Here is a 27,465-nt window from a genome sequence, read left to right as displayed (position 1 = left end):
CTTTCTTTAACTATTTATAGTCCAAAATGAACTCGAATACTTCCGTTCAGGGGTGACTATTATTAAAATATCGTAGTTCTATGGCAGAATATTTTTAATATAATAAAAATAATAATGGGTCCTCTACACGATGGCCCAGCGTTGGACCAGCGAGATGGTCATGCAATGGTTGAAACGCAATTTCACGATATAATTCTGGAATGGGCCACGTACATACACGTGGCCCATTCCATGCGTGGCATGCGTACTGCCATCGTTGGCCCACTTCCTTGGATGTGTAGACGAAAAACCGTCACCGTGGCCATCCCATTGCCATCGCGTCGCGCTATAAGCTATCCAACACCACTGCGCTCTGTACACGCTGGCGTCGCTGGCCCATCTTAGTAGGCCAGTATGATGGCCTATCGTGTAGAGGAGCCATAAGACAAAACCAAAAAGAATGTGTACAAGAAAACTGAAAATATCGTACTTATACTTAATTTCAAAATTAGGTACGTATGTAACTCATGTTTATAGTACTTAAGAAATTGCTCCATAAGCCTAAAAAGTCAATAAACTAATTCACCCGGATAAACCATTATGAAACAGACGCCAAAACGGAGTGGACCTAGATTTACCTATATTTAGGTAACACCATGACATCATCTGCGTAAACAGGCGATTCCGTATTCCACCACATGTACAGATTTCTAGACGTTATGCAATTATGACTAACAATCCTTCCTATTGAATAGTAATCCCATATGAAAGCTAAGGGGATTACGCAAATTAAAATAATGTGTACTTAGGATGAAACTATGAGTTTCTCGGAGATGTTAATTAATGTTGTTATGCAACTTAAACCTTTTATAGGTTCCTTATGAGTTTTGATGAAAAGGTACCATTTCATTTCTGTAGAATCAAAACTTTGAGTGAGTGAGTGACCCTGCCTATGAAGCCGATGGTCCCGCGTTCAAATCCTAGTACCGGCATTTATTTTTGTGATGAGCATGATTATTTGTTCCTGAGTCATGGGTGTTTTCTATGTATTTAAGTATTTATATATTACATATATCGTTGTCCAAGTACTCACAACACAGGCCTTATTGAGCTTACTGTGGGTTTAGTCAATTTGTGTAATAATGTCCTATAATATTTATTTATTTATGATGCTGGCTGTCAATGCCACTGCGACTTTGACAGCAATATAATTATGCGCGTGCAACAGAGATAAACTAGCAGGTCAATGTCCGAAAATGTATCTGAAAAGCGTCTCTACTTTAAAATTAATCATCCGATCGTATAAAGCTCTAAAAGTTATAATCCCAAATATATATTAAATTTAGCTTTAATTAAAATGTTCTAACTCGGAACAGAAATCTATTGAATCCTATATCAAGGCTTGAGCGAACTTTGACAATTTTTGTTTTGCAGTCTGCTATCACTCAGTAATACAGAGTGAAATGTTAAACACTATAAATATAGCCACACTATCCGTAGTGACTTTAAAATAGGTCATACTGAACCATTTATATTATGGGACCAATGTCCAAATCGCGAACAGAAATTTGGCTGTTTCATACATGGCGGGTGTTGCGATGCAGCTGATTTCTAGGGGAGAGCCAAGTTTTTGAAAAAGCCATTTTTTTTGCGATTGCTGCATTGGTCCTATAATAAAAGTTGCTCAGTATGACCTATAAAGTCTCTACGCAGAGTATCGCTGGTGGTTTAAATTTCATGACGCAATTTTTTTTATACTACGTCGGTGGCAAACAAGCATACGGCCCGCCTGATGGAAAGCGTCTCCGTAGCCTATGTACGCCTACGACTCCAGAGGAGACATGCGCATTGCCGACCCTAAACCCTCCCCCCCCCCCCACCCCTCGTTGAGCTCTGGCAACCTTACTTACCGGCAGCACTATGAGTAGGGTCTAGCGTTATTTGGCTGCTGTTTTCAAAGCTAGATTATAATACATTTCATTTAAAATTAAATCTTGAATATTTTATAGCAAGGGATAGCATCTAATGCCGTGTTATTTTAAAAGGTTTTAGAGAGGGCTTTTACTGTAAAGTTAAAAATTTTTAAATCTAAGTGACTAATAGCTAAAGCTAAATAAAAATAATAACTAATGGCGTAATGGCCCATTCAGCTACAGACCTCGCCAATTTACTTGGGTACGCCATTTTGAAAATATCCTAAAACCGAATCAATATTTTTTTTTCCTTATTGCACCCGCACACAATATTTCATAACAATTGGTCGAAAAATGCGACGTGTAGACATCATGCGTATAGACTGACAGACAAACAAAAACGTCTTTGCACAAGCTGAAACGAAAATCATCGCTTCGCTTGGTCAACTAGTGTTTTAGAGAAAAAAATTGTTTGTATATTTAATTAAACGGCCACAACTTTGATCCTTGACTGTACATGACCTGAAATTACACTTTACCCAACAGATTAGCGGCTGACTTGCTTTTTTGTATTGGCCGTGTTGCAAGAAAGGAGGGTAATGCGTTATGCCATTGATATGAGCAATCGCTTTGGAAATACAAATATAGTGTGAGATTAGGTAATAATGTTACTTACTTTTGGTTAGAGTGATGAAGGATAAGAATGAAGATTGGCACGTATAATTTTAAAGTAATTTTCATATTTATTATTTTTCATTTGTCGTGCTCTGAAAGAGGATCATTGTTGTTCTAAAAAATGAGCAGAAAGAACATTTCTGTACTTTCCAAGTACGATTATTGTAGTTTTTTTAAGATAAGCAATTGAAATTTGGTTTCCAAATGGATTTGTTATACAAATTCCATTCGGATATTTAACTCCCCATTTCATAAATAACGATACTTTTACCTAAAAGGTTAATTGAGAGTACCCTCAAAAATGCTATTAAAAGTTATACTTAAGTCATGTTATAAAAAAACGCATGTATTTTATTTTTCTCATATTCGAAATGAACTCGGGTGAAAGGCATCATTTCTTTCCTTGGATAACAATCTACTATTTACGAATCAGATTTGCTGTAAGCCTAATAAGATGATATTTTAGTGTACAGGCGTATTCTTATTTGAATAACATACCGGATCTGATCTGTCAGTGTCAATAGTGACTTTTGACACTGAAGAAATGTTACTTGTGACACTGACAGATTTGATCCATAACTAATCCACAACCTATGGAGTGTGGAATTAAAAGGAGTGAAATCTCTTATAGTAGAACTGTTGCAAAAGTGTCCAGCTGTCAGCTATAAATAATAGTTCCAAATCTCTCCAGAGTGGCGCTAGAGTAGCTAAGAACATAGGCTGTCTACGACAACAAGTGACCGCGCGGGGCACAGGCGCGCGGGGTACGGACCCCACCACACTCCATTGTCACTTGTTGTCGTAGACATAGGCGTTATTGACGGAGTGAAGTGCGCTGTCTATGATTTGTTTTTTTTTTTTTAAGTATTCTAGGTATTGTAGTGCCACTTATTTAAGGTTTTTTGATGACACCTTTTGGTACATGGAGATTCCATTCCTTACCTCCACCTTCCATACCACAACCCCTGGTGTACATTTATTCGATAGCGTGACTTGACGTACGCGTTTGCGTTAAGCCTAATTTTGTATGGGATTTAGAAACAGCGCGCCAAGCGGGACGTCTTGGAAAACTCAAAATCCTATACAAAATGAGACTTAACGCAAACGCGTACGTCACGTCTCACTCTTAGAGTGAGTAAGCTCAACGAGGGGCGGGCGGGTTTAGGGTCGGCAACGCGCATGTAACTCTTAGGAGACTGCTTACCATCAGGCGAGCCGTATGCTTGTTTGCCACCGGCGTAGTATAAAAAAAAAATTACACGAGGGGTACAGAACTAATTCATATCCTGTTATTACAATCAGAATATGCCTGAGAGTCTTTTCATCTCACACGTAAAGCATTACTTCAGTAAATATGAATTGCCAGTAACTCACTTTCCCCACTTTCTATGGGCCAACGTCCGCCAAATGCCCAATAAAGCATAATTTCAATTAAATCTCTGTATCTGTCTGTAGTTACGCAGTGGGAATTACTAAGCAATATTGAATTTGTAAAGGTCTGTCTATACTCAATTTGAGATAATTAGCTTCCATGCTTGTGGCCTTAACTTTACGTAAAATATTGAATTATGTTTAAATCTATTCTTTTACCGTTACCATGAAGTCGTATACTTATTTTCATTTAAAGTTTTTTGTAGCCGCCGTGCAGGTCAGGATCTCGACAACTTAAATAAAACTTCGATTGATAATAAAGTGAAGTATAATCTTCCAAAAGGTACAGTACCCCTGGTGTAAATTTTATCGACATCATAACGTGACGAACGCGTTTGCGTTAAATCTCATTTTGTATAGGATTTTGAGTTTCCAAAACGTCCCGCTTGGCGCGCTCTTTCTAAATCACATACAAAATGAGACTAAACGCAAACGCGTACGTACGTCACGTTTCGAAATCGAATTTATTTACACTAGGGGTACTGGTTTAGGGTTCTTTCCAAAACGGTTCAATGTAGAAAGTGGGTGTTGATAGTATGGAGGATGATGAAAGAGTGATTTGCAATATATGATCAGCAGAGAGCATATAATCACTACGTTTTAAGAGACGGGACTTCCATACTAGCGAGTGGAATCCCTTTGTTTCGCAAATCATTACCAAAATGTACGACAAAGAACTGTCAAAGAACCATAGTACCAACATAAGCAATTTAAATAGTGTAGTACGCTACACGCTTGCGTTTCTTATCGATATCGATAAAATGGGGAGGGTTGAAATATACTCTTGTCTACAAATTTTGTACTCGAAATCAAGTTAGGATCGAGTCCACATTTAAGTTGTATGTTATATAGTGGATAGTTCTATGAGTAGACTAATACGTGGTCGAGCCTAATATGGACTCGATTTTTTTAGAACACCTTGTTGTTCTTCACCACTAGGAAGGATCAAAGTAGCACTTTTTTTTCCTACTAGGAGGGATCACTTTTTTCCTCTTTTTGCATACTTCTTAGGTTAAATTATTTAATTTAATTACCATTAATTAAATTTATTTATTTATTTATTTGTACCATAATATTTTCCTCATAGGTGATGTGCAAAGCAGTATGTAAATTTATCACGTGGTAGCAAAAATATTTCCACCTTAGGGTGGTATTCCACCTATCCAATTTCATGGTCCAATGTCATTGCGTCTCACTCTGTCATTAATCAAAATGTGAGACGCAATACACATTGGACAAAGAAATTGCATAGGTGGAATACCACCCATAGGCGTTAACACTTGAATCCCTCACTACGCTAGGATTCTATTTTAGAATACCTCGTTACACTCAGATTGTAATTACAAAATCCTTCACTATTTTTATTCTTATTTTTTTTTTATTAAAAGCACTATTTTTAAAATGATCTGCAGATACATGTTTCAATAAATGTAACTTTTCTATGGGAAGATGTATCAGGTCTTCGTTCCCAACAAATTTAACCCACTGCCTGCATCTGAAAACATACAGCCTTGGTTATGTACAGTTTATATTCCAAGTGTTTGCTAATGAGATGATCAACTGATTATTTAGCGCTAATATGCATCTATAAATCAAATCAAATATGTTAAATAATGACCATTAATGCATAGATGATAGATAATTTTCCACTGAAAATCTTCGACGAATTAATTTTGTGTCATATTGCATGCAAGTTCTCAGGAAATTTCACATATTTTATTTAATTACTTACACTGATATACAAATAAACATACAATTATCGATAGTTTTAGTACATCCCTAGTTCACAACTAAACATAATATAAAATATCAAATTTTCGATGTGTTTAAAGCCTGCTGCACCAAAATAAGGTCAAAAGTATCTAAAGCAAGACTTACCGGTCTTTATCCAAGGGAAATTTCGCCATAAAATCCCTTTTTTCGTGATTTTCTCGAGTGGCTCGCTTGCCACATATTTCACACTTAGTAAACCGTTTTCTCGGTGGCATTGTAAAAAACTCGTTCTTTACTCTGATCACGGTTCACTATTTTCACTAAATAATAAAGAAATTGCACGAAATACCCGAACAAAACATTTTAGCCTTCATAACAAACAAAACAATTAGGCTGACAGTTGACTTGATGTAAACTTGACAGAATAAATAGCACTGACGTTTTATTTTTCTTCGTTGGCAAAGTTTTGCGAAACAAGTTCCATACAAAACTTATTTTGTTCCTAGTTGCGTCAGCCTGATGATCAGTACAAAAAGTGGTTTAAATTTAGATGCTTCTAATTGGCCGCGTTAGAAAATATGTGGAGCGCTCCTATTGGTGCTTTTGAAAAGCCTCCGAATACTAGCCGAGCCCGACGGCTGCGTTTAGCTACTGCATTGATTTTATACAATAATAAGTTGCATTCGCAACATTTTTAAATGTATGGTTTTTATTTTGTTGGGGTTTTTATAGGTCTACACAAGTATATGTACATCAAAAAATATTTTATAGTACATATTGTGTGCTTATACAGTGTGTATGTTGGATATAACCTCAAAATTAAACTAGACGTAGGTTTTAGTGCTTTCAAACAATTCTGAAAGATTTTTTTAATTTAGTCTTCTCTACCAGAGAATTTTTTTTTTCGAGCGGCAATGTATTTCGTACATCATGATCACTTGTGACAGTTGTGACGTCGCGTCATTAATGAGACGTTTTGAGTTAAAACAAAGTAGTGATACGTTGCTTGCTGAATTACTTTGTATGAAAAATTAAAATTCGTCCATTTTTTATAAAACCTATGAAATTGTGTTAATTACAGCCTAAACTAACTACCTTTTGATTATGTGGCCGTATTAAAAATACACCCTGTATAACATCATATATCACGAAAAAACTTTTTTAATTAGGTATTAATCAGGCTGAACGAAACTAAAGTCAGACCAAGCTAAGTTGGCAGCGATTTTGATAGCCCAGACGGTGCCATTGCTAAGTAAACGTCATAATTTCATAGAAGTTTGCACTCACCGTTTGGGCTATCACAATCGCTGCCAACTTAGCTTGGTCATTGCCACGTTGGCTGTCGTAAATAGAAAAAATGAAAAATTAAAAAGTAAAACAGGCGCCATTTTCACTCAAAACTTAGTTGCATTAAAATATTTGATAATACGTTAAATAGTAACCGTGAGAGAGTTTTTGAATGAAATGAGTTATTGTGATTATTTTTTGCAATTTCATCGCTGAATTTCATATACAGTGTGTAAATCGAATACGGGTGAAATCGGTACTTAGACTAGACAACGATATACATAATATATAAATACTTAAATACATAGTAAACACCCATGACTCAGAAACAAATATCCGTGCTTATAACACGAATAAATGCCCTAACCAGGATTTGAACCCGGGACCATCAGCTTCATAGGCAGGGTCACTACCTACCACTAGGCCAGTACGGTCGTCCGATAAATTAAACCAGATAAAGAATTGATCCGTGTAATCATTACTTTTTTTTAAGTTACACTTTATTATGCCCCCGTAATTATTTTTTTAAATATACCGAGGAGCAATGTAGTGCAAACTATCTGCAAATTACGAGACATAACATGACATTATGCTGCCAACAAGCATTGATAGTTACTTTAAAACGCTCGTATCTTTTAACTAGTTGCTTTACATTGCGGACCGAATTATTTTATATAAATAAATAAATATTATAGGACATTATTACACAAATTGACTAAGACCCACAGTAAGCTCAATAAGGCTTGTGTTGAGGGTACTTAGACAACGATATATATAATATATTATAATTATAAATACATAAATACATAGAAAACACCCATGACTCAGAAACAAATATCCGTGTTCATCACACAAATATATGCTCTTACCAGGATTTGAACCCGGGACTATCAGCTTCATAGGCAGGGTTAATATGGTTAATATTTTCATAGTATTTCTAAGCAAAATGTATCCCAATATCCTATATATGTATATGTAGGTCCTATGTTAACCGTTTAAATATTCGCCCGTGTTGAAATTACGTGTAAAAATTCAAGTTCAAGAGAAAATTCGTAAAACTATAAGTGAAATACCGTTTTAATGTTGCCATGAAATGTACTAACATGGTGATGTATATTAAAAACAAAACCAAACAGCTTAGCTTAAGGTAGGCAACGGGCATATAACATCTCTGGAGTTGCAGATGTCTATAGGCTACAGTGACTGCTTACCCATCAGGCGGGCCGTATGCTTGTTTGCCACCAACGTGGTATAAAAAAGTTAAATATACAAAAAAATGGACTTCCAAGTATAAAATTTTATGATATAGAAGGCAAACGAGCAGACGGATCGCCTGATGGTAAGCGATTACCGCCGCCCATGGACACCTGCAGCACCAGAGGGAATGAAAGTGTGCCGGCCTTTCAGATGGGAATTTAATTACTTAATTTGCATTTAAGCTTCGCCATCAAAAACGGATTTTTATAAAAAAAGCAATTAGGTAAAAAGTGAGTAAAACCAATACGAAATTCTGTTAGAGCGGTAAAATACTGCTAAATGCGTTTTTAAAGACGCGCCTCTCAAAGAGGATTGAAACGGAAATTAATATTTAATTGTACTTTTTTTATACCACGTCGGTGGTAAACAAGCATACGGCCCGCCTGATGGAAATCAGTCACATCAGTCATAAAAAATATAATATATATATTGGGAATCTATTTTATTGTATATTTAGATTTTTTATTCCACGTCGGTGGCAAACAAGCATACGGCCGGCCTGATGGTAAGCAGTTACCGTCGCCTACGGACGCCTGCAACTCCAGTGTTACATGCGCGTTGCCGACCCTATAAAAACCTGTACACTCCTTTTTTGAAGAACCCCATACTGTATACCCTCGGGAAAATCTCGGCAGTGAGCTCATTCCGCAGCAGGAGCGTCCGCGGGAGGAAATTCCTCTTAAACCGCACAGTACGCGACTATAGGTTCTAGGGTGTGAGGATGAACACCCTGCCGACGGCGAGCGGTGCGGTGATAGAAAGCGGTGTATTATGAATTATGATCGAGAGACTTTAAACGATGCTTTTTATTCTAAGTTAACGTTCTTTTTTTCATAATACCAACTGTGATAGTACATTATGATACAAGTGGGAAAATAGAAAATTCACAACGAGTGGCGATAAAGCGATTTAAATCGACAAAAGTTAAGAATTGTCTATTCGCACATATATCGTACAACATTTTACAGTACATATGGCCCTTTAAATTTTCGTCATAGTTACGTAATGGGCTAATTATCGCACTAGTGCGGTAAAGTAGCTCTATATGTACTGTAATAATAGTACATTACGATACAAGTCCCAAAAATAGGAAATTCGTAAGGAATGACGATAAATTAAAACACGACCGAAGGGGGTTTTAAATCGACATGGGTTGCGAATTACCGATTCGGACATGTATCGTACAAAGTTTTACGGTACATATCCCAGCCAGCACAAACCTTCTGAGTAAGTTTTTTATAATAGCAGTCACAGAAACGAATTGCTGAATAAGACTACCGTAATTAGCTGATTTGGCGCTTACTCAGACGTTACTCAAGCAATTTGGGCACAAAATTATACCGCTAATAGCTGAGTAATAGCAATATAACACATGGATAAGTTTTGAATAATTGTACGACAAGCTGAGTATCTTCTGCATAAAAGCATTTTGTTCTTTTATGCAAGTATTACAGCTCTGTTATCCAGAAGATGAATGAATGATGAATGAACTATATGCTTAGTTCTTCAAAGCTCAGATATTCAGATGATACACAGCTTTAAGCTTATTTCAGAACATTTTATCAAGAATTTATTCAAATTAAATTTGAAGTTGACATAATCGAACACAAAAATAAATTAAAAGTGCACGCGTTGTTTGGTGAGTGACAGCTAGCATCAGAAAATAAATGGCCAAATTTTAATGTCCTAGCGGTAAGTAAATAATTTTATACGCTATTTGTGCTTGAAATAATAAATTCTAGGTGCGCATGCAACTTTACCGTGTATTCATATATACATTTCGTGCAAAATTTTTACGCGCTACCTGATTAGCCAGGTTTTTGAGAAATAAACAACATTTCGTCGTTGGTTTGTTTTTACGAGTGAAATATTTTTTATGTTCTTATACCATTTGAGGGTTCAAAAGTAACCTTGTAATACTTTTTACAAGAATATTATACCGATTTTGTTATCATAATTGAGTTTTCGAGTATAAAATTTCTCATCATTTAATAGGTTATGTTATTCATTATGGCGACGCTCATTCTGAATAAAGTCTGCTTGCACAGCGGCTCCTCGTCTAATGTCTGCTTAACAGACCTTATGTGTCCACTTATTCAGATGTTCTCTGGTTAAAAGTGTTCTGCCCACAACATATTTTCGATAACTGTTCTCGTGGGTAGTACCATAACATTTTCGTTCGATGAGTCCTTCGTCGTGCAGACTAGTGATGCGACGAGACCACTCGTAATATAAATCAAACAATTAGGATTCAGTCATAAAATAAATAAAAACCCACAGTATAGACCTAGGTCTATATCTTTGTTAAGTATTTGTTTTTTTTTAGCTCTAATCATATTCAGATTTATTATTAGTTAATACTTATTCAATATAAAAAGTGTTACGACACTAAAAATTACAACTAACGTAATTAATGTAGTACAGAATAAATAAGTAAGTATAGTAGGTTTTAACTACTTACTACACCTCTGTAGTGTTTAGGTACTCTCCTCGGTTCGGTCGGTGCGGGCGCGCGGCATAGGTGTGTTAACCCCCCCGCCTCCCCACTCGCTCCGCCGTAAAACACAGTATAGTCAATCAGTCTGCCATCAGAGTGCATGCGTACGGCCGTTTGTGGAATATCCTACCCCTAACCTACCCCTACCCTACCCCTACCAAAACCCTAAAAAGTTTTTGCATGACGTCTGTAATGTAGGTAACAAGTTTAGTCATCATTTACCTTTTATAAATGCTCTAGCCGGAGAGTCACAGATGAAGCACCTTATTCTTACATTGACTATAATATTTTCTTTGCCATTCCTAACTATAGGAATTCCATTTTCAAGAAGACTTTGAGTTTCTGCGACAAAATCTTCTAAATACTGACTAAGGTTCTTTGGTTTTCCTGATCCATAATAAATTCCAACTACAAGAGGCTCTATTTTTGGTTTTTCGCAGATATTGCAAAGAATTGGCCAAAATTCTTTTTTCGAACTGTTGAAAATAGGTAAGCCATCAAAATTCAAATTTAATTGTATAGATTCAGGGATTTCCATCCATACAAAATTTATTATTTCTTTTAAAGGTTCAATTAGTCCTTTGTGCCAGTATTCTCCACCGTCAATTTTTTTTATTACGACATTTCTCTTAGTCTGTAATAATGTTCTCGGGTCTACTGGCAAAACTCCTGGCAATCTGTGATTGACGACAGCTAATAATTCCCTTAAGGCTTCTAGAGAAATGTTTTTATTTATGGCCCATTGTTTTAAGTTATTACGAAATATTAAATTTTTTTCATATTCCGTTTCACTTTTTTCAAAATTATTGGAACTCGCATCACTATCTTCAGACCTCTGAATTGATTCATAATCTTCACACAATGTAGATTCATAATTATTTATTACGGAACCCGTTTCTATGGATTGTGGTCGCACTTGATTTGTACTTGGATCAGATGAACTGGAAGAACTTCCTTCAGTCGTTTGTGGATTAGCACAAATAGATTTTTTTATGTTTTCATACTCGCGCAAGCACTTTCTTCGTATGCCTCCTGTTCTTTTTCTATTTTTCCATGAATTGGAGATGTTTTTAGCATTTTTTTTTGATAGGCGGCATATTTATTTACACAACACATTTAACGCGCACGAAATCGAAATGTCAAACTACTAGCCGCATAAATGCTGACAAATATTACAAAATAGTTCTGCTAGCTTAAAATATGTCTACTTTTCGTGAATACTCAGCCAACTTCTGCATAAGAATCTGTTACTTTTGCTTTTACCCCAGTTAGCTGCACATGACAGTAATTTCGTACTTAAAGCGGCATAAAGTAGTTATAACAGCTACCTTAAATTCTGTTAACTAACTACATGCTTCATAACAGGAACCACACCCTACTTTATACAGTAGCTGTGTAACTGTCAAGATGTGGTGTGTAATACAGCTAAAAGAGAACAGAACCTCAATTATTCAGTACTTTGCTGGATAATAGAATCTTATACCAGTGTTATACAAAAGGTTACACAAACTCTTGAGTAACAGGTCTATTTATGATGACTATTCAGCTTTAAGAAATAAAATCGGCAAATTACAGAACTAACTCAGCTAATAGCATTATCATAACAAAAAACAACTTTAATACAGAACTTTGCAATACACACAGCTTCTATACATATATAATAAAGCTTAACCCTGCATAAGGTTAAATTGTTGGCCAGTTATATGACTTGTGTGCTGCCTGGGATGGCTCGTTGAATTTTAGACATTGTTACGTAATATGCTAATTATCGCATTAGAGCGGTAAAGTAGTACCACATGTACTGTAAAGTAATTTATCAAAACCAAATTGTGATTAATGAGATTTTTTCTCCTACAGGAAGAGTAGGTAGTACTTAGCACCGCCCACAATATCTCTGTTTTGCTTTGAGGTTGACTGGTAGAAAATATTTTCTAGCATGAAGTCTGCTTTTTTATGTAAGACAAGTTTTTCTTTTATGCAAGATAATAATTTTATAAAGATTAATATAAATATAAGTACTTTGCAAGGTTGAATTCTGGAATTTAAATTTATATTTTAATCTATAAATTACATATTATTACTTAAATTCTATTCCCGTTGGTATAGGAACACTAGAAGGAAAGGCTTTTGGAAAAAAACTGTACAGTTTACTGATGGAACATTGTTTTTATAACATAAATGATTTAATACAATATTTTAAAAATAATAATGTTTAGATTATTTAATTAAGTAATTTGACATCGACACATATTAATATTTGATTTAAATTTTTGACATTTTAATGGAATGCTTGTTTTGTTTGTAATTTATTTTCGTGCTTAATATTCGAATGCTGAAATGCCAGCCAGACATGTAAAGAACTGTACAGTTAACTATGGGAACATTGTTTTTATGACATTAGTGAATCAATACAACATTTTAAAATTCATACTTTTTAGATAATTTAGTTTAGTAATTTGACATTGACACACATTGAAATTTTTTTTCCCAATATTTTTCAGTACGGCTTCTTTTATATTTGTAATTTATTTTTGTGATTAATATTTGAATGCTGAAATTCCAGCCGAACATGTAAAGAACTGAATTTGTATACTAACAGCTTATCAACTCATGTTTTATCAAATAAATGATTATCTTATCTTATCTTATCTTATCTTATCTAAAGTCTGTTTCACGACATCTGAGTAAAGTATTGAATAGCTAATTAACAAATAAATTAACTGCCAGACTAAACTTCCTGCAAAACTTTGCACTTTATCTACCAGTTAAGCTTATTTGAAGATTGTGAACCGCCAACGATGACTTTATTCGTCATCGTCAGAAAAGTGGCAAGTAGCTTAATCAGGACTATAGTTGGACATTGTGAAACAGACTCTTAGGTACATACGTTACTTCCAATATTTCTAAAATGTCACTAAATATGACGCCTGTTGGAATTATTTGTGCAATTTTAACACACGTGGATTCTACTCGGACATTGTGAAAAGGTTGATTAATCTAGATCTTTTTACACTTTTCTACGCCTTATTCTACTCGTAGTTAGCAACCTTATATGTACTGTCTAGCATTGTCAAAATAAATATACTATTGAGTGAAAATTCCAATTGGAAGCCTACTGGGCACACTGCCCAACGGCAGTGACTTGGAGGACGTGTTTTATTTATAGGACCTTTATTTTAAGTTTATTTATAATTTATTGTTCATTATTTAATATATTGAAAGCACAAAAATAGCCGATAGTCATTAATAAAAGAAGAATCTTTTAATATAAGAGTATTATTAGGTATTAATAAAATAAAAGTAAGATACTTAATCCTCATATCTTGACGTATTCCTATAATGCTATTTTTATAGCAAAACAGTTATAAGATTATTCTATTAGTCTAAGAAGTAAGATATAGCCATGGGAAATGGTAAGTAAAGTCGATAAAACTTGACGATATTTCTGAAATACACGCCAAGAAGAATCAGGAAAAGATTCTCAAGTCCCTTCGCAGTTCACGTAATTGTTGCGTGGAAAGTACGCATAAATTCGAGCACTTTCGTGACACAATCATTTCCTTACATTATAGACAGCTTCATCATCCACCCAACGAGCTAACGGACGCCAGGTGCTCCTTTCATCTGAAAGTGGCCACCAGTCCGTTAACATTGTGGTCTACCATAATGCCTGGCAACATGTCCCGCCCAATTCCATTTTAGTGTGATAATGACGTCACCCACGTTTCGCACACCTTATTGACTAAGTACTCACCCCCAGCCGTTTATCGGCGGGCACCCCGCTACGGGCGCGGGGCGCAGCGCGCGCAGCACACGCTTGACGACGCCAGCGCCGGTCACCACGCAGCCCGCCACGCAAATCAGAAGAAGGCCCAGTGTGAGCCAGATGAGCCATAGTATCTGGTAACCAAAGGGAGAGGGTCAACAATATGGACGAAGTAAGTACCTAAAAATAATTGACAACAATTTTTGTGTAATTATATGTCCTACATATATATTCTAAAAAAATAATGACTTGGGTGCTTGGCTGATTTTTGACAGTGGATGTAAAAACACACAACGTAACATATATAGTATAATAGGTACTGTGAAGGTTGGGGAATGAAGGCTTTCCCGAATGAAGGTTGAGGGAGGCGATGGCTGAGATACACGTCATACTCGTGAACGGGTGCTGTTTGTGGAGACCGGTCTGTTTAAGCTTACACGGGGTACAGGTTATGTTAAAGTATATAACTTTACTTTTGAGTGACATTAACGTGAGACACTTCATTCGGTTCTTGTCTGTTTTATTTTTTTTGTCTTTTAATTATTTATATAAGAATTCAAGCCTTGGCGACCCTCTACATCTCTAAGGATAATTTAATATATTTTTTATATTTTATCTCTGACACTTAGAGACTTATACATCTCTAAAGAATTTTAGTATTTTATGGTTTTATTTTTTTATCATAGTTTTTTTTTGTGTAATTTGACATTTAGAGACAGTATACATCTCTAATAAAGTAATTATTATTTCATAGATTCGATATTTGTAATTGTTTTTTTTATTTTATTTATTGTTTGTAAAAATGGACATGTAAAAGTGCCCCTGTGGCCTATTTGCTGAATAAATGTTTGATATTTGATATTTGATATTTGGAAACCTTCACAGTCTCTTGATAGATAACTGGCAACGATTATTTGAATTCAGAACTATCGCCCTGCTGAAGGAATAAAGATCTGCAGGCATGTCATTCTGAAAGTTGCAAGCATCTGTGTTAGTCGACATTATTGTATTTCGTTTATGAAGAAAAAAATATATTACCATGATATGAGAATCTACCTGGAGCGTTTACATTCCCCACCTCAGCTAGACCGTATCTCTTTTACAGTACCTACCTATATGATATTATATTCATTCATAGTAATAATTTATTTTCGTTACAAACATTCCTGCCTTAAGCTTTGGTAGAAAATAGTTTCTTGAAAATACGCAAAACAGTTGACCATTCTGACCAAGAAGTAAACTTATTATGTGAAATAAATACATAAGTACTTACATAAGTATCAATTGGAGATTCAGCAACTTTTGCTGGATCTGAAACAATATTTATATGCAATGAAATACAACGTAGAAGCATTACCCACACAAGTAATCAAAATTAAATCAAGTCGAGTCTTAGAAACAGAGTACTAGGGAATCTGAAAGCTACCGATTTAACCCCCGTGTAAGTTCAGGGAAAATTAACGGTTTGGAAGGTCTTTCTTATATACGATCCTCTGCATTGGCTTTCATATGATTCATCAGAGATATCAGTGATGATAGCGTGTTAAATAATTTAATCGCCCCCTTTTTAATCCCTAAATAACGATTACACGATGCAAAATTTCAGAGTCAACCCAATCCTGTCTTCATTATAAAAAAACTGTTTGGTTCGCTTTTGAAATTGAAAAAGGTGCCGGCCAAGCTGATGTTGTATCATATGGTTTTTTTTACTTTCGAGTACCTATATACCTGGTAAATTTCATTTTTCGCCAAGCTGCATCAGTATTATTTTTACGGTTTCATAACAACACGTTGTACTGTACAATGTACCAAAAGAATGATTGATCTGTCTAAAAATATAGCGCGTGTTATGGTTTGATCTTGTTTGGGAACACAACGAGTAAAAACGGATAAATCATAGTAACTACTTGCGTATTTTATGCCAAGATACTCGTAGCGTAATCGACATGCGTCAACAAGTAGGTACATACCTACCCACAATCTTTTGCGAATAATTCTCAATTAATATAGTTAGCTATGAACGAAAGTAGATGTATATGACATACTTACAAAAAAAAGTGACCCAGGTGCAGCACTAAAGGTGCCCAGGGCTGGAATTGAACTTCAGCTTTGTTGCTTCTTATTTTTTCACAGATTACAGCTGCTATGCAGACATCTCAATTTATTAAGAAAAAAATCTATCGCAATCCGTCCTTTATAGACATTTGATAGTAAAGAAAAGTGGGAACCTCTTCTCTTTTTCTTTCTCTCGCGATGTTCATCTCCGTCGGCGATGGAGCCTGAGGCAACGTGCCTGTTTATTCTATGGGGTTATTCTCTTACCATAGGCAGTAGCATTCCCTGCCGGTCCAAAGCATGTCTTCTCATCCACCAAACCGACTCTAGCCAGCAGCTTCACGTCCTTAAATTTCTTCTCTTTTCTCGACCGTCGGCAGCAGGTGGTAGCGAGGTTCACCGCCGGGTGAGACGTGCCTGGGTACGTATCCAAGATGCCAATCGTTTACGCTTCGTAGCGAACGAAACGCAACTGTCTCTGTCGCACTAATGTGGAAGAGTGATCGAGAGAGTGTACCGTGTTGTTCGCTATGGAGTAAACCATTGGCATGTTGGCTACGCATCTTGGTGATTATGGGGAGTTATTAATTCCCTTACCATAGGCAGTTGCATTTCCTGCCGGTCCAAAGCACGTCCTCTCATCCACCACGCTGACTCTAGCCAGCAGCTTCACATCCTTCAACCTCTTGTCTTCTCTTCTCTCAGCCGTCGGCAGCAGATAGTAGCGAGGGTCGTCACCGGCGGCGATGGGGCCTGAGACTGCGACGTGCCTGGTGATCTTGTGAGCGAACCAGGGTGACGGGTGTGCGTCGGAGACCATTTGCTCACCGATACTGTTAATAGCAAACAAAACGTTTAAATTTTTTAAGCCGATTACAAAAGTTTTTCGTTTTAAAAAATCTTCTAAATTTCAAAGTTGGTTATAAATGTCTTGTCATGTAACTTAATTGATTGATACCTCATATATCAAACTCGGCACACACGACACAAACATACCCGGGAGCCGGGTATGTTCTTAACTACGTCTAAAAGAGAGGTATGGGCATTATGAATGTCATCTCGCTTTGTGTGTGGTAGGGCACAGCAGATGTCATTCCAGATATAAAGAAAAACCCAACTGGGGAAGTAACTCTACCTTACAGAAAACCGCAGGCAAACATCATATTGCTCTCTAAAAAGCTACAAGTATGTATAAGTATATCGTATACTCACAGTATACAGAAATAGTTAATTAACCTACCCGTAATAAATAAACCGGTAAAATCATTCCCTATATCATTTTCCTGTGAGAGGTATACTGGTACTCGTACTACAGTCTGGGTTTGGTTTATACCTATATCTATGGATGGTATTAACAACGTAATAAAATATGTGGGTTCAGCGACCTGATTGTGTGTAAGCACAAGCCACCTGCGCAAGTCACTGGAGCACGACATAGCATGCGCATGCTGCTTGCGCAAGATTCCGTGCCAGTTACTTGCGCGACCTACAAGCAAGGTGCGACTGGCGTACTTAGCTTAGCGAAGTTTTGATTTTTCGCACATGTAGCCTGCGCCGTGTACAATGGCTATCGCCCTGGCAAATACTTAACAAAATATACTAGTTTCTGCAGCCACTTGCGCCACCTTGGGCAGCATCTGTGGGTAGGCCGGGGGCGTAATAATAAAATAACATGTCTCCCTTAACCAAGACGGTTTCTGTTCTAACTACAAAGATACATAGGTAATAAATACCTGACAAAACAGAATTGATTTTGCAGCCCGTTAGGCAGTCACTGTGAGTAGGCCGGGAGCGGTAGCGTCCAGCTGATGTTAACAAACATATCTCCCTTAACCAAGACGGTTTCTGTACACACAGATACGGGGAATATGGCTGATAAATACTTAACAAAATATAACAGTTTCTGCAGCCTCTTTGGTAGTCTCTGTGGGTAGGCCGGGGGTGGTAGTGACCAGCTGATGTTAACGAATCCTTTAAACAAAACGGTTTCTGAACTGAATAGCCATGTCTGATTATACCTGACAAAATAGAACTGTTTCTGCAGGCCCTTCGGCAGCCTTTGTGGGTAGGCCGGGGGCGGTAGTGACCAGCTGATGTTCACAAACATGTCTCCCTTAACCAAGACGGTTTCGGCGTGCACAACCGGCGCGGGGAGGCGCGGAGCATGTGCGCATGAGCATACGCCGGACACGCATTCTGGAACAAGATGACAGTTTAATACCAGACTGAATGGTGGGGGGAATAATAATAATTTAAAGAAATTATTACTTATTTTTATTTTAATAATTGTATCCTGTATTGATACAGGATACAATTATTAAAATAAAGAACATAGAAGCAAAGTTAGCAACTTTCACAGGTATAAGTTTTTGGCAAAGTTTCATTTTTGGTACCAGCTTTTATCGCTGACTGTACTTTTCTTTCCACAGGCAACTAATACTCATTGAGACAATACTAAAAACCCCAGATACAATTAGGTTGCGTTGATTTATCACAGAGTTCCTATAGCCACCTCCTGTGTCCATCAGCTCGATGGTGCCAAAATATTGCATTGTCACCCGACGCAAAACTCTGCGTAGAGGGCGCCTCTAGCATATACTGGGCTCAGTAAACAAACCACCTTGACCTTAAACTTCTCAAAAAACAGTTTAAGGCATATTAGTATATTTAAGTTACTCTATGGTTTAGAATATATGATAGTGCTGCTCTCTGGCGGCAGAACATTGCAGTAATACTCCCAATTACTTTCGAGGACGCATTTTGGTAGAAGTGGCTGGAGATTTTTATTGCTATTTCGGTTACCTACATTAATAAATGTACAGGATCTTTATGCACAGCTCTAAAATTTATCCAACAAAATAATGATTTAATAATAACACCGTTGAAAGCTTTATAATTAATAGTGACAACATGACATCCAATTTGATGTCAATAAAATACTTTTACCTTAGTCCTCATTATGTTACTAAGTTATTTAGTATTTTAGATACTTCCACATTATCCTTATTAAGTATCATTTGTATTCGCTTTGTTCACACAATAAATAAATAAATAAATAAATATTATAGGACATTATTACACAAATTGACTAAGTTCCCCACAGTAAGCTCAATAAGGCTTGTGTTGCACAATGACATGTAGTTGCGATAGTGCGTATAACCTTAGTTTAGTATTATATCACTACCTGTGAGATCCTATAATTGGCTTCCTGTATCTACTATATTTTCTATGTTAATGTCTCAGCTGTTATACCTATCTCCAAATAAAAAATAAATAAAAATAAGTAGCCCTCTAAAAATAACACCATCCATTTCTTCCAATACAAGAAGAATCGTTTTAATTTAATTGACAACAATCTAAGGATTAACGTCGAGCAATTTCATTAGAAAGGCTTTTTGCAATGTTCTTTGTGTTGGAAAATCTTAAGGAATAAGATTAAATAAGACACGCGCAATCTAATTGGCAAATTCTTTGGGTATTGCGTGGTTTTATTGCGACTTTTTGTTGTTTGTAGCGTGAAAAGGCTGTTTTTTTTTTTTTTTTTTTTTATAACGATAGGCAAGCGTTTGACCACGATCTCACCTGATGGTAAGTGATGATGCGGTCTACGGTGGAGCACGCTTACCTATGAGATACCTATTTACCCTAGCCTTGAAGAGACCCAGATTGTACTCATGCGGAAACACAGACTCGGGCAGGGCATTCCACCCCTTGGCAGTTCGCATAAGAAATGTTGAAGCAAAACGCTTTGTGCGTATTTGTGGAATACCTACCATGAAGCGGTGCCGGAGTGCCGATTGTCTGGTAGTCCGATGGTGAAATGGGGACGGAGGAATAAGGTTGTGCAGTTCCTCGGCACACTCTCCGAAATGTATCCTGTAAAAGATCGTTAGGCTGGCAACCTTGCGACGATGCTCCAGACTGTTCTTTAAAGTTAGGGCTAGTGTGGAATTAATAGGAGGAAAGCGGCGCCACAATACATCGAAATAAAATGTCATAAACATAGTATGTCATAGATATAGTGCTATACGCGTGTGCCAGTGAGGGACAAAACATACGCAATGCGACAAAATTAAAAACACATTTTAACATTCCTGACAACATACTACAAACAATCTACGTAATTTGGTCGGGTTATTTGTTGCCCCTTCCCCATTTTATCTCTATATTATTATACCTCTATGGTTCATGTAATCCATGAGCCTACCTAGCGCCACCGGAGAGATTAGGATCTATTATTTAAAGCTGAAAGCCGCCGCTCCAGTTTTTTAATAAAAGTTTTCGCCTCAGAAAACCAGGGTCCACCAGTTTCCACTGCAACCGGGACAAAGTCGTAAACTGGTTCGAAGTTCGAGTATTTGGAATGCTTCAGCTTTGCTGCGCCCTCTGCCGCAGCCCCAGCTCTCCGCACTGTGTGGCTAAGATGCGACGGAGCGAAATTACTTACGCACGTCGCATCCCAAATGAGACTACGCCGCTAATGGGATTTTTAATCACCTTGTAAAAAATATATGTCATTCTAAACAAATAATATAGCCTAGGAAAAAAAAACAATTGCGTACAAATCTAGAACAATATACACTGCAGTGTAGAATTTTTTAGTTGCCTGGAACAATATGCAGTACAGAAGTACATACTTAATTAACACTTTCATCCAAAATAAATGAACTGCTTTTTAGTTAATTTAGTATATTACTTATTGCAAACATTTATTGTTGAAATGAAATTCCTTGAAGCAATTACGATCTTCGTTTAGACATAAGAAACATTGCTAACTTGCATCTTTGGCGATCTGACATCCATTCTGGCCAATGGTTAAAACCATCTTCAGCTACTTCGATTGGGGGGTAATTCAATACGACGCCTTTTGCCTTTCTTTAGATTCTGAACTGCTTCGTTTAATGGACATCCTCGACGTGTAGGCGTAAATACTCTGGTATCTTCGGCCATCAAAACTAATGCCAAATTTAGCTTAAAGTCCAGTAAAGGCACATACCTTTAAGTCAGCCAGAAGATACACACATATGTATCTTCTCCCTTCTGTGCAATGCTACGCCTAAGTGGAAAAACAGCCTATGGTACCACTTCTTACTGCGAACTTTTATTCTGTAAAATTCTAACATCGCATCCAAAAGGTCTACCCCTCCCATATAGTTTCAAATATGAATATAAGTAGTAAATAACCAGACTGCATGATGTGCCACATTTGTCTTAGTTAAAAAAGCCATTATTATTAGTGTTCCGAATATGTCACAAAGTTTAATCAAAGAAATAATTGTAATACAAATGTGTTTACTTACGTGGACTGCCGTAAAAATGTTGAAGATTCATTTAACTAGACATAACAATAGCAAATTCACCAAAACTTTGATTTTTAATCAATAAAATCGGGAGCCCAAAAACCTCTGCCGCGCTCTGTCACAAAATCGCCGCAACCGGCTTTCTACCCACATTTTTTGTAGTACTTGTCACGAAAGATCTAGTATGCCACAACTACCCTAATGTGTGAAGCATTTCTCTAGCTAGTAAAAAGGTATAAAACGGCACAGAGACATGGCGTTAATAAAGTGCGGTAGCCGGAAATATCGAGTGTGACAAATTTGTGACGGTATGCGGTAAAGGGTTAACCCATCCGGTCGTTTGCCGTCTGTCCCTAAATTAATAATTATAACTTTGCCAAAGTCTATTAGCCGTAGTTGGTGAAAAGGCAATTATAGACATATATCGTTCAAAAGCCATGTCGTTTTCGCGGCCATCCCATTAGGTTGGTATTAGATACTTAAACGGTTCCATTCCATAATTTTTAGATCGTTCAGTTACGAGCCGTTATAAATTATCACGTCAAACCGTTGATCCATTTAGGGTTCCGTAGTTAACTAGGAACAAAGGTTCCTACTTTTAGTTTCACCATGTCCGTTCGTCTGTCCGTCCGCGGCTTTTCTCCTTTATTTTGATTGTTAGTTCTAGAAAGCTGCAGTTAGGTAAAATAAACATTTCAAAAATATTTTTTTGTAAGGTACCTTCCCTACATTTTTTTTACGTTTTAATCGTAAGATGTGAGCTGTCGTTGTAAGGTCTTTGAAAATTTATAGGGTCTTGAAAAACCAGTTTTTGGCAAAGATTATATTTTTGGCTAATTCGCTATGAAAGAAAAAAAAGATCTGTGGGGAGGACACATCCGTGTAACTTTTTGACCTTGTATCCAAAACTTATGAAAAAATATCATGCAAGTAAAGCTTAGTAAATACTTTACTTCCATGAAAACTATAGCGAATATGATTGGTTGAGCCTTGTTTGAGTTTGCGAAAAGTCTTTTATTCTTCGTAAAAGTGCTGGTTTCCTTTTGCATGTTATTCACGGGATACCACCTAATATCCCCTGTTCAAGGCTGCCTACTGTGACAATCGGGTTTCTACGGAATCCTAGAATGAGCATGGCCCGACATGCACTTTCAAAAAAGCGGCCAAGTGCGAGTCGGACTCGCCCATGAAGGGTTCCGTACCATTTATGACGTATTAAAAAATACTACTGACTAGATCTGGTTCAAAACAATTTTCGGTGGAAGTTTGCATGGTAATGTATATCATATATTTTTTTTAGATTTTTCATTTTGTTATTTTAGAAGTTACGGGGGGGGGGGGGGACACATTTTTTCACTTTGGAAGTGTCTCTCGCGCAAACTATTTAGTTTAGAATAAAATTATAGTAGAAACCTAAATATCATTTTTGAAGACCTATCCCTAGATACCCTACACGTATGGGTTTGATGAAAAAAAATTTTTTTTTAAATTTTATAACGTATTAAAAAAATACTACTTACTAGATCTCGTTCAAACCAATTTTCGGTGGAAGTTTGCATGGCAATGTACATCATATATTTTTTTTAGATTTTTCATTCTGTTATTTTAGAAGTTACAGGGGGGGGGACACATTTTTTCACTTTGGAAGTGTCTCTCGCGCAAACTATTCAGTTTAGAAAAAAATGATATTAGGAACCTAAATATCATTTTTAAAGACCTATCCATAGATACCCCACACGTATGGGTTTAATGAAAAAAAAAAAAATTTTAATTTTATGACGTATTAAAAAAAACTACTTACTAGATCTCGTTCAAACCAATTTTCGGTGGAAGTTTGCATAATAATATATATAATTTTTTTTATTTTTTTATTTAATTTATTGTTTATTTTCTATTTTTGTGTAAACATCTTAATGCGGTTCATAGAATACATCTACTTACCAAGTTTGAACAGTATAGCTCTTATAGTTTCGGAAAAAAGTGGCTGTGACATAATCGGACAGACAGACGGACATGACGAATCTATAAGGGTTCCGTTTTTTGCCATTTGGCTACGGAACCCTAAAAAGTAATGTATATCAAAATAGATATAAATGCTTATGTTTGGAATTTCTTGAGCTATTTAGGTTTCATAATTCAGTGACCTGTCGAATTAATCGTTAACGGCTTAACGCATCTTAGAATTCTCAGTGAACCGCGTGAGATTAACCTATATTTAGGTACGTTAACATTGTGGATTTTAGTATAATCAAACAAACCATTAGATATTTATTACTTTAAACTGAAATTATGTTTGTATAATCACGGACTTTAATGGCTCAACCATTTAGGGTTCAAGCTAATATGTTTTCTTATGTTACCATATGTTCATTGTGAATAAACGATTTAATCAATACTAACAGTATCAAATGTCCAATGTAAGGGCTTGTGCACAAATCACGCGAGGCTTTTTCGGCTACTTTTTTACCCTAAATAGCTCAAGAATTAAAGTCCGTGACTGTACTTATGAAACAACGAGACTGGGATATTTATCTTTTAGAGTCCAGGTAAGTTAAGTCTGCAGCGATAGAATATGTTAACACTGACATAAACTTCAATATGAAGTTTATAGTTGTATAGGGAGCGTGCATAAACTGTAGGGCAGCGCAGAAGATGACAGATTTTTGGCGCGAGATTAAAGCGCGAGGTGTAAAGCCTGATATATATGATCACGCGCCATATTGCGGAATTTCATTGGAACTAAATTTTTCATACTAAACTGAACTGTCACCCTGTACATGAGAATAACAGCGCTCTCTTGACAATGATCATATATTTCTGGTCGGGCTTTACTCGTAAATGTAAAGCTTATGATTTCATCCACAAGATGGCAGAACCTATGATAAGATGCACAGGAAAACGTACGAGAATGGCAGATGGCAGCACTTGCTAAAGGATAATGTATACCTAATAATAATAAGAAATTTCCGTAACCACGCGGCTGAACGTTGGCAGCTGCTCTACAAATCCTAATGCATCGCAACGAGTGCTATGTAATTTCAGCATTGTTTGTTTACAAACTTTGACTGGGCTGATCTGCGCTGGATCATGGGAATTGCGTATTGATTGTGAAAGGATGAAATATAAAATTTACTATTAGTCAAATAGTCATTGGCGCATTATAGGCCTACTCGTATTATGCCATTAAAAATACAACATAATAGTTGGGACTATAAACACACATTATGGCTGCGATGCACGTCCCAAGTCCCAACCCTGCTGTGTCAGGAAGCCGGCCGCGGAACCGTCGGAACTTGACACCCTTCGACCAAATCTCCTCCTTCTTGCTAGACGTTCCGTCGATAATGGGGTGATGAGGATGTTCTCATCCTCACATCACTTTCCTACATCAGTATTAAAAGTAACTAAAAGAGATATGTATGTCTGTATATGCAGAACAATTAGATAGTAATAGATAGAGGCTTTTGGACGTTCAGAGGTTTGGCAGAGTAGCTTCAGCCCGGTTGTCCCACTAGTGCGCGAGCAGTTTTATTTTATACGCGCAGTCTGCATGGTGGTACTGTGCATATCGCGGGTTAAGTCTATAGTTGATGAGGTAGCGAGGATGAGGTAAGTATTACGTACCAGATAACTCTGAATGTTAAAGTTGCCTTAGTCCGGCCGTCCCACGGATTCGGACGGCGCAAGTTTCAGAGACAGGACTCGACGCGCAGGAATCGTCGATATTTAGAAGGCTTGTTCGTCTATAAAATGCTACAGGATAAAATGGAGGCATTCGAGAATCTCACCATTTAACTCTGTGCTCAGCATAGCCTCAGTCCAACCGACCCACGGTCACGGTCTTATTTTGTACGCGCAGCCTGGTCGCAAAACGCAAGTTTGAGGCACGATGCGATAAATTCTATAAAATACCACAGGATAATATGGAGGACTTAGAGGTTCTTAGTTACCAGGTAGCTCTGTGCGTAGAGTAGCTTCAGTCCGGCCGTCCCACGGGTGCGCGAGCAGTCTTATTTTGTACGCGCAGCCTGGTCGCACTGCGCAAGTTTCAGGGACGGGGCTCGCATGCGCAGGAATCGTCCACCACGTAGCTTCCTGGTGGCAATAAAGGGTGTTATCATACAATTGCAGAGAAGACAATGTAAAATAGCGTATCTTATTACATGTTTCCTATCTAGATACGCTGTTTTGCCGTAACAGGGCAGTACTGTGGTGATTATTCGCTTCCATTGTATTTTCTCGGAAATGTTCGTATTTGTTATGCTACTTCATTCAGTCTCAGTCCTTTTTGTACTGAGAGTACCATACCATAACATGTTTGAAACATATTTGTAGTGGTCGTACCAATCAGGGTTCACTTAAGGGACCATCATGGTTTTGTTTCTAACTACATTCTGTTACGTTGGTCATCTAGTTAGAGTTTGACGACACTGCATAGAAAATGCGATGTTTATTGGAGGTGTAGCCAGATTACTTTCATGGATACTTCACGTAGCTGGAATTCATTGTTTGTAGATTTGAATTTAGTTTATATTTAGCTATATTCAGGTATATTCTGCATGGCATTTGCAATGAAAAAGTGCCAGATTATTATTGCCATTGTCCAATAACTGGGCTAAATGACGTACCTAAGTAAGATTTTATAATTCATTATTGTTGACATATATTAATTCAAGTGGCATAAATCATTTTTGAGTTGTTGGAATTTTGATTGTATTTCAATTAATCAAATTTCAAATTTAAATGACGTAATCGATTGGGAGCCAACGGCCTACCACTCCAAGGGTTAAGCTATATATTCATTTTTTATTTTATTTATTTATTTTAATTTTGCTTTTATTTTAATTTATGTAGTATGCCACTGTGTAGTTATGTGTTTGTCTCATTATGTTAGGGGCTAGAAGCCTGAAATAAATTATATATATTACTTATACCTTTGGGTTTTTAGATGGTACGGTAAGCGATTACCTCCGCCCATGGACATATTTCATGCTAAAAGGGGGGTTGCGTCAGGGGGAGGGATGCACGCGTGCGTAAAGCACCATACCCAAAGGTCATATACATTCGTTTGAAGCTGGATATAATTTGTCTGTCTTCTCCATACATTACAACATACCTCGACCAAATCAAAAAGGCCACCTGCAGAGAATGAGGAAGCATTTTATACGTAGGTAAGCATATTCTTGAAGGCGATCATTTTGAGGATCAAACTCTAGTTCGTTTACCTACTTACAAAGGTTGCTGTTAATTTAAAAGACGTGCTGTAAGATACAACCTTAAATAATATAAACTTTATCTTGTTATCTTTAAGTTAAATGCAAACAGCGCAGCAAATTGAATCTGTTTGAACAAGCGAGTTTGAACTCTTGTGACCTCGCGTGTAATTTGTAACGTTAAATTTATTTTAACTTTATCTTTATATTTTAGAGATATATAAAGAGAAAGAACATTATGAGAGCTACCTGAGGCTCGTATTTGCATTATCTTATTTTGATTATTTCTTTCAGTGTTATTGAAGAATCCGATGCATAGGTAAGTAAGATATGATTTTCGTGATATTGGAAATTATTTAGCTAGCCCAGCATGTTATCA

General features: G+C 36.8%; 1 protein-coding gene across 3 annotated transcripts in view; it reads right to left on the bottom strand.

Annotated features, from left to right (window-relative positions):
• The window catches only part of LOC133524025 (tyrosine-protein kinase receptor torso-like), a 167,259-nt gene that overhangs the window by 120,333 nt on the left and 19,461 nt on the right, over positions 1-27,465 (bottom strand). For 2 of the 3 annotated variants that reach the window (XM_061859794.1, XM_061859793.1), the window contains exons 4-8: positions 25,824-25,968; positions 18,592-18,769; positions 17,171-17,406; positions 15,792-15,829; positions 14,507-14,652 (exon numbers count right to left, since the gene is read on the bottom strand). In XM_061859794.1, coding sequence (XP_061715778.1) covers positions 14,507-14,652; positions 15,792-15,829; positions 17,171-17,406; positions 18,592-18,769; positions 25,824-25,968 — 743 coding nt within the window. Of the gene's footprint in view, positions 1-14,506; positions 14,653-15,791; positions 15,830-17,170; positions 17,407-18,591; positions 18,770-21,873; positions 23,005-25,823; positions 25,969-27,465 lie in introns of those variants that run through there. The other variant, XM_061859795.1, reaches the window with a different exon arrangement.

The sequence above is a fragment of the Cydia pomonella genome, chromosome 13 (assembly GCF_033807575.1).
Source record: "Cydia pomonella isolate Wapato2018A chromosome 13, ilCydPomo1, whole genome shotgun sequence".
NCBI classification, from domain to species: domain Eukaryota; kingdom Metazoa; phylum Arthropoda; class Insecta; order Lepidoptera; family Tortricidae; genus Cydia; species Cydia pomonella.
This window is presented reverse-complemented; position numbering and strand designations above follow the sequence as displayed.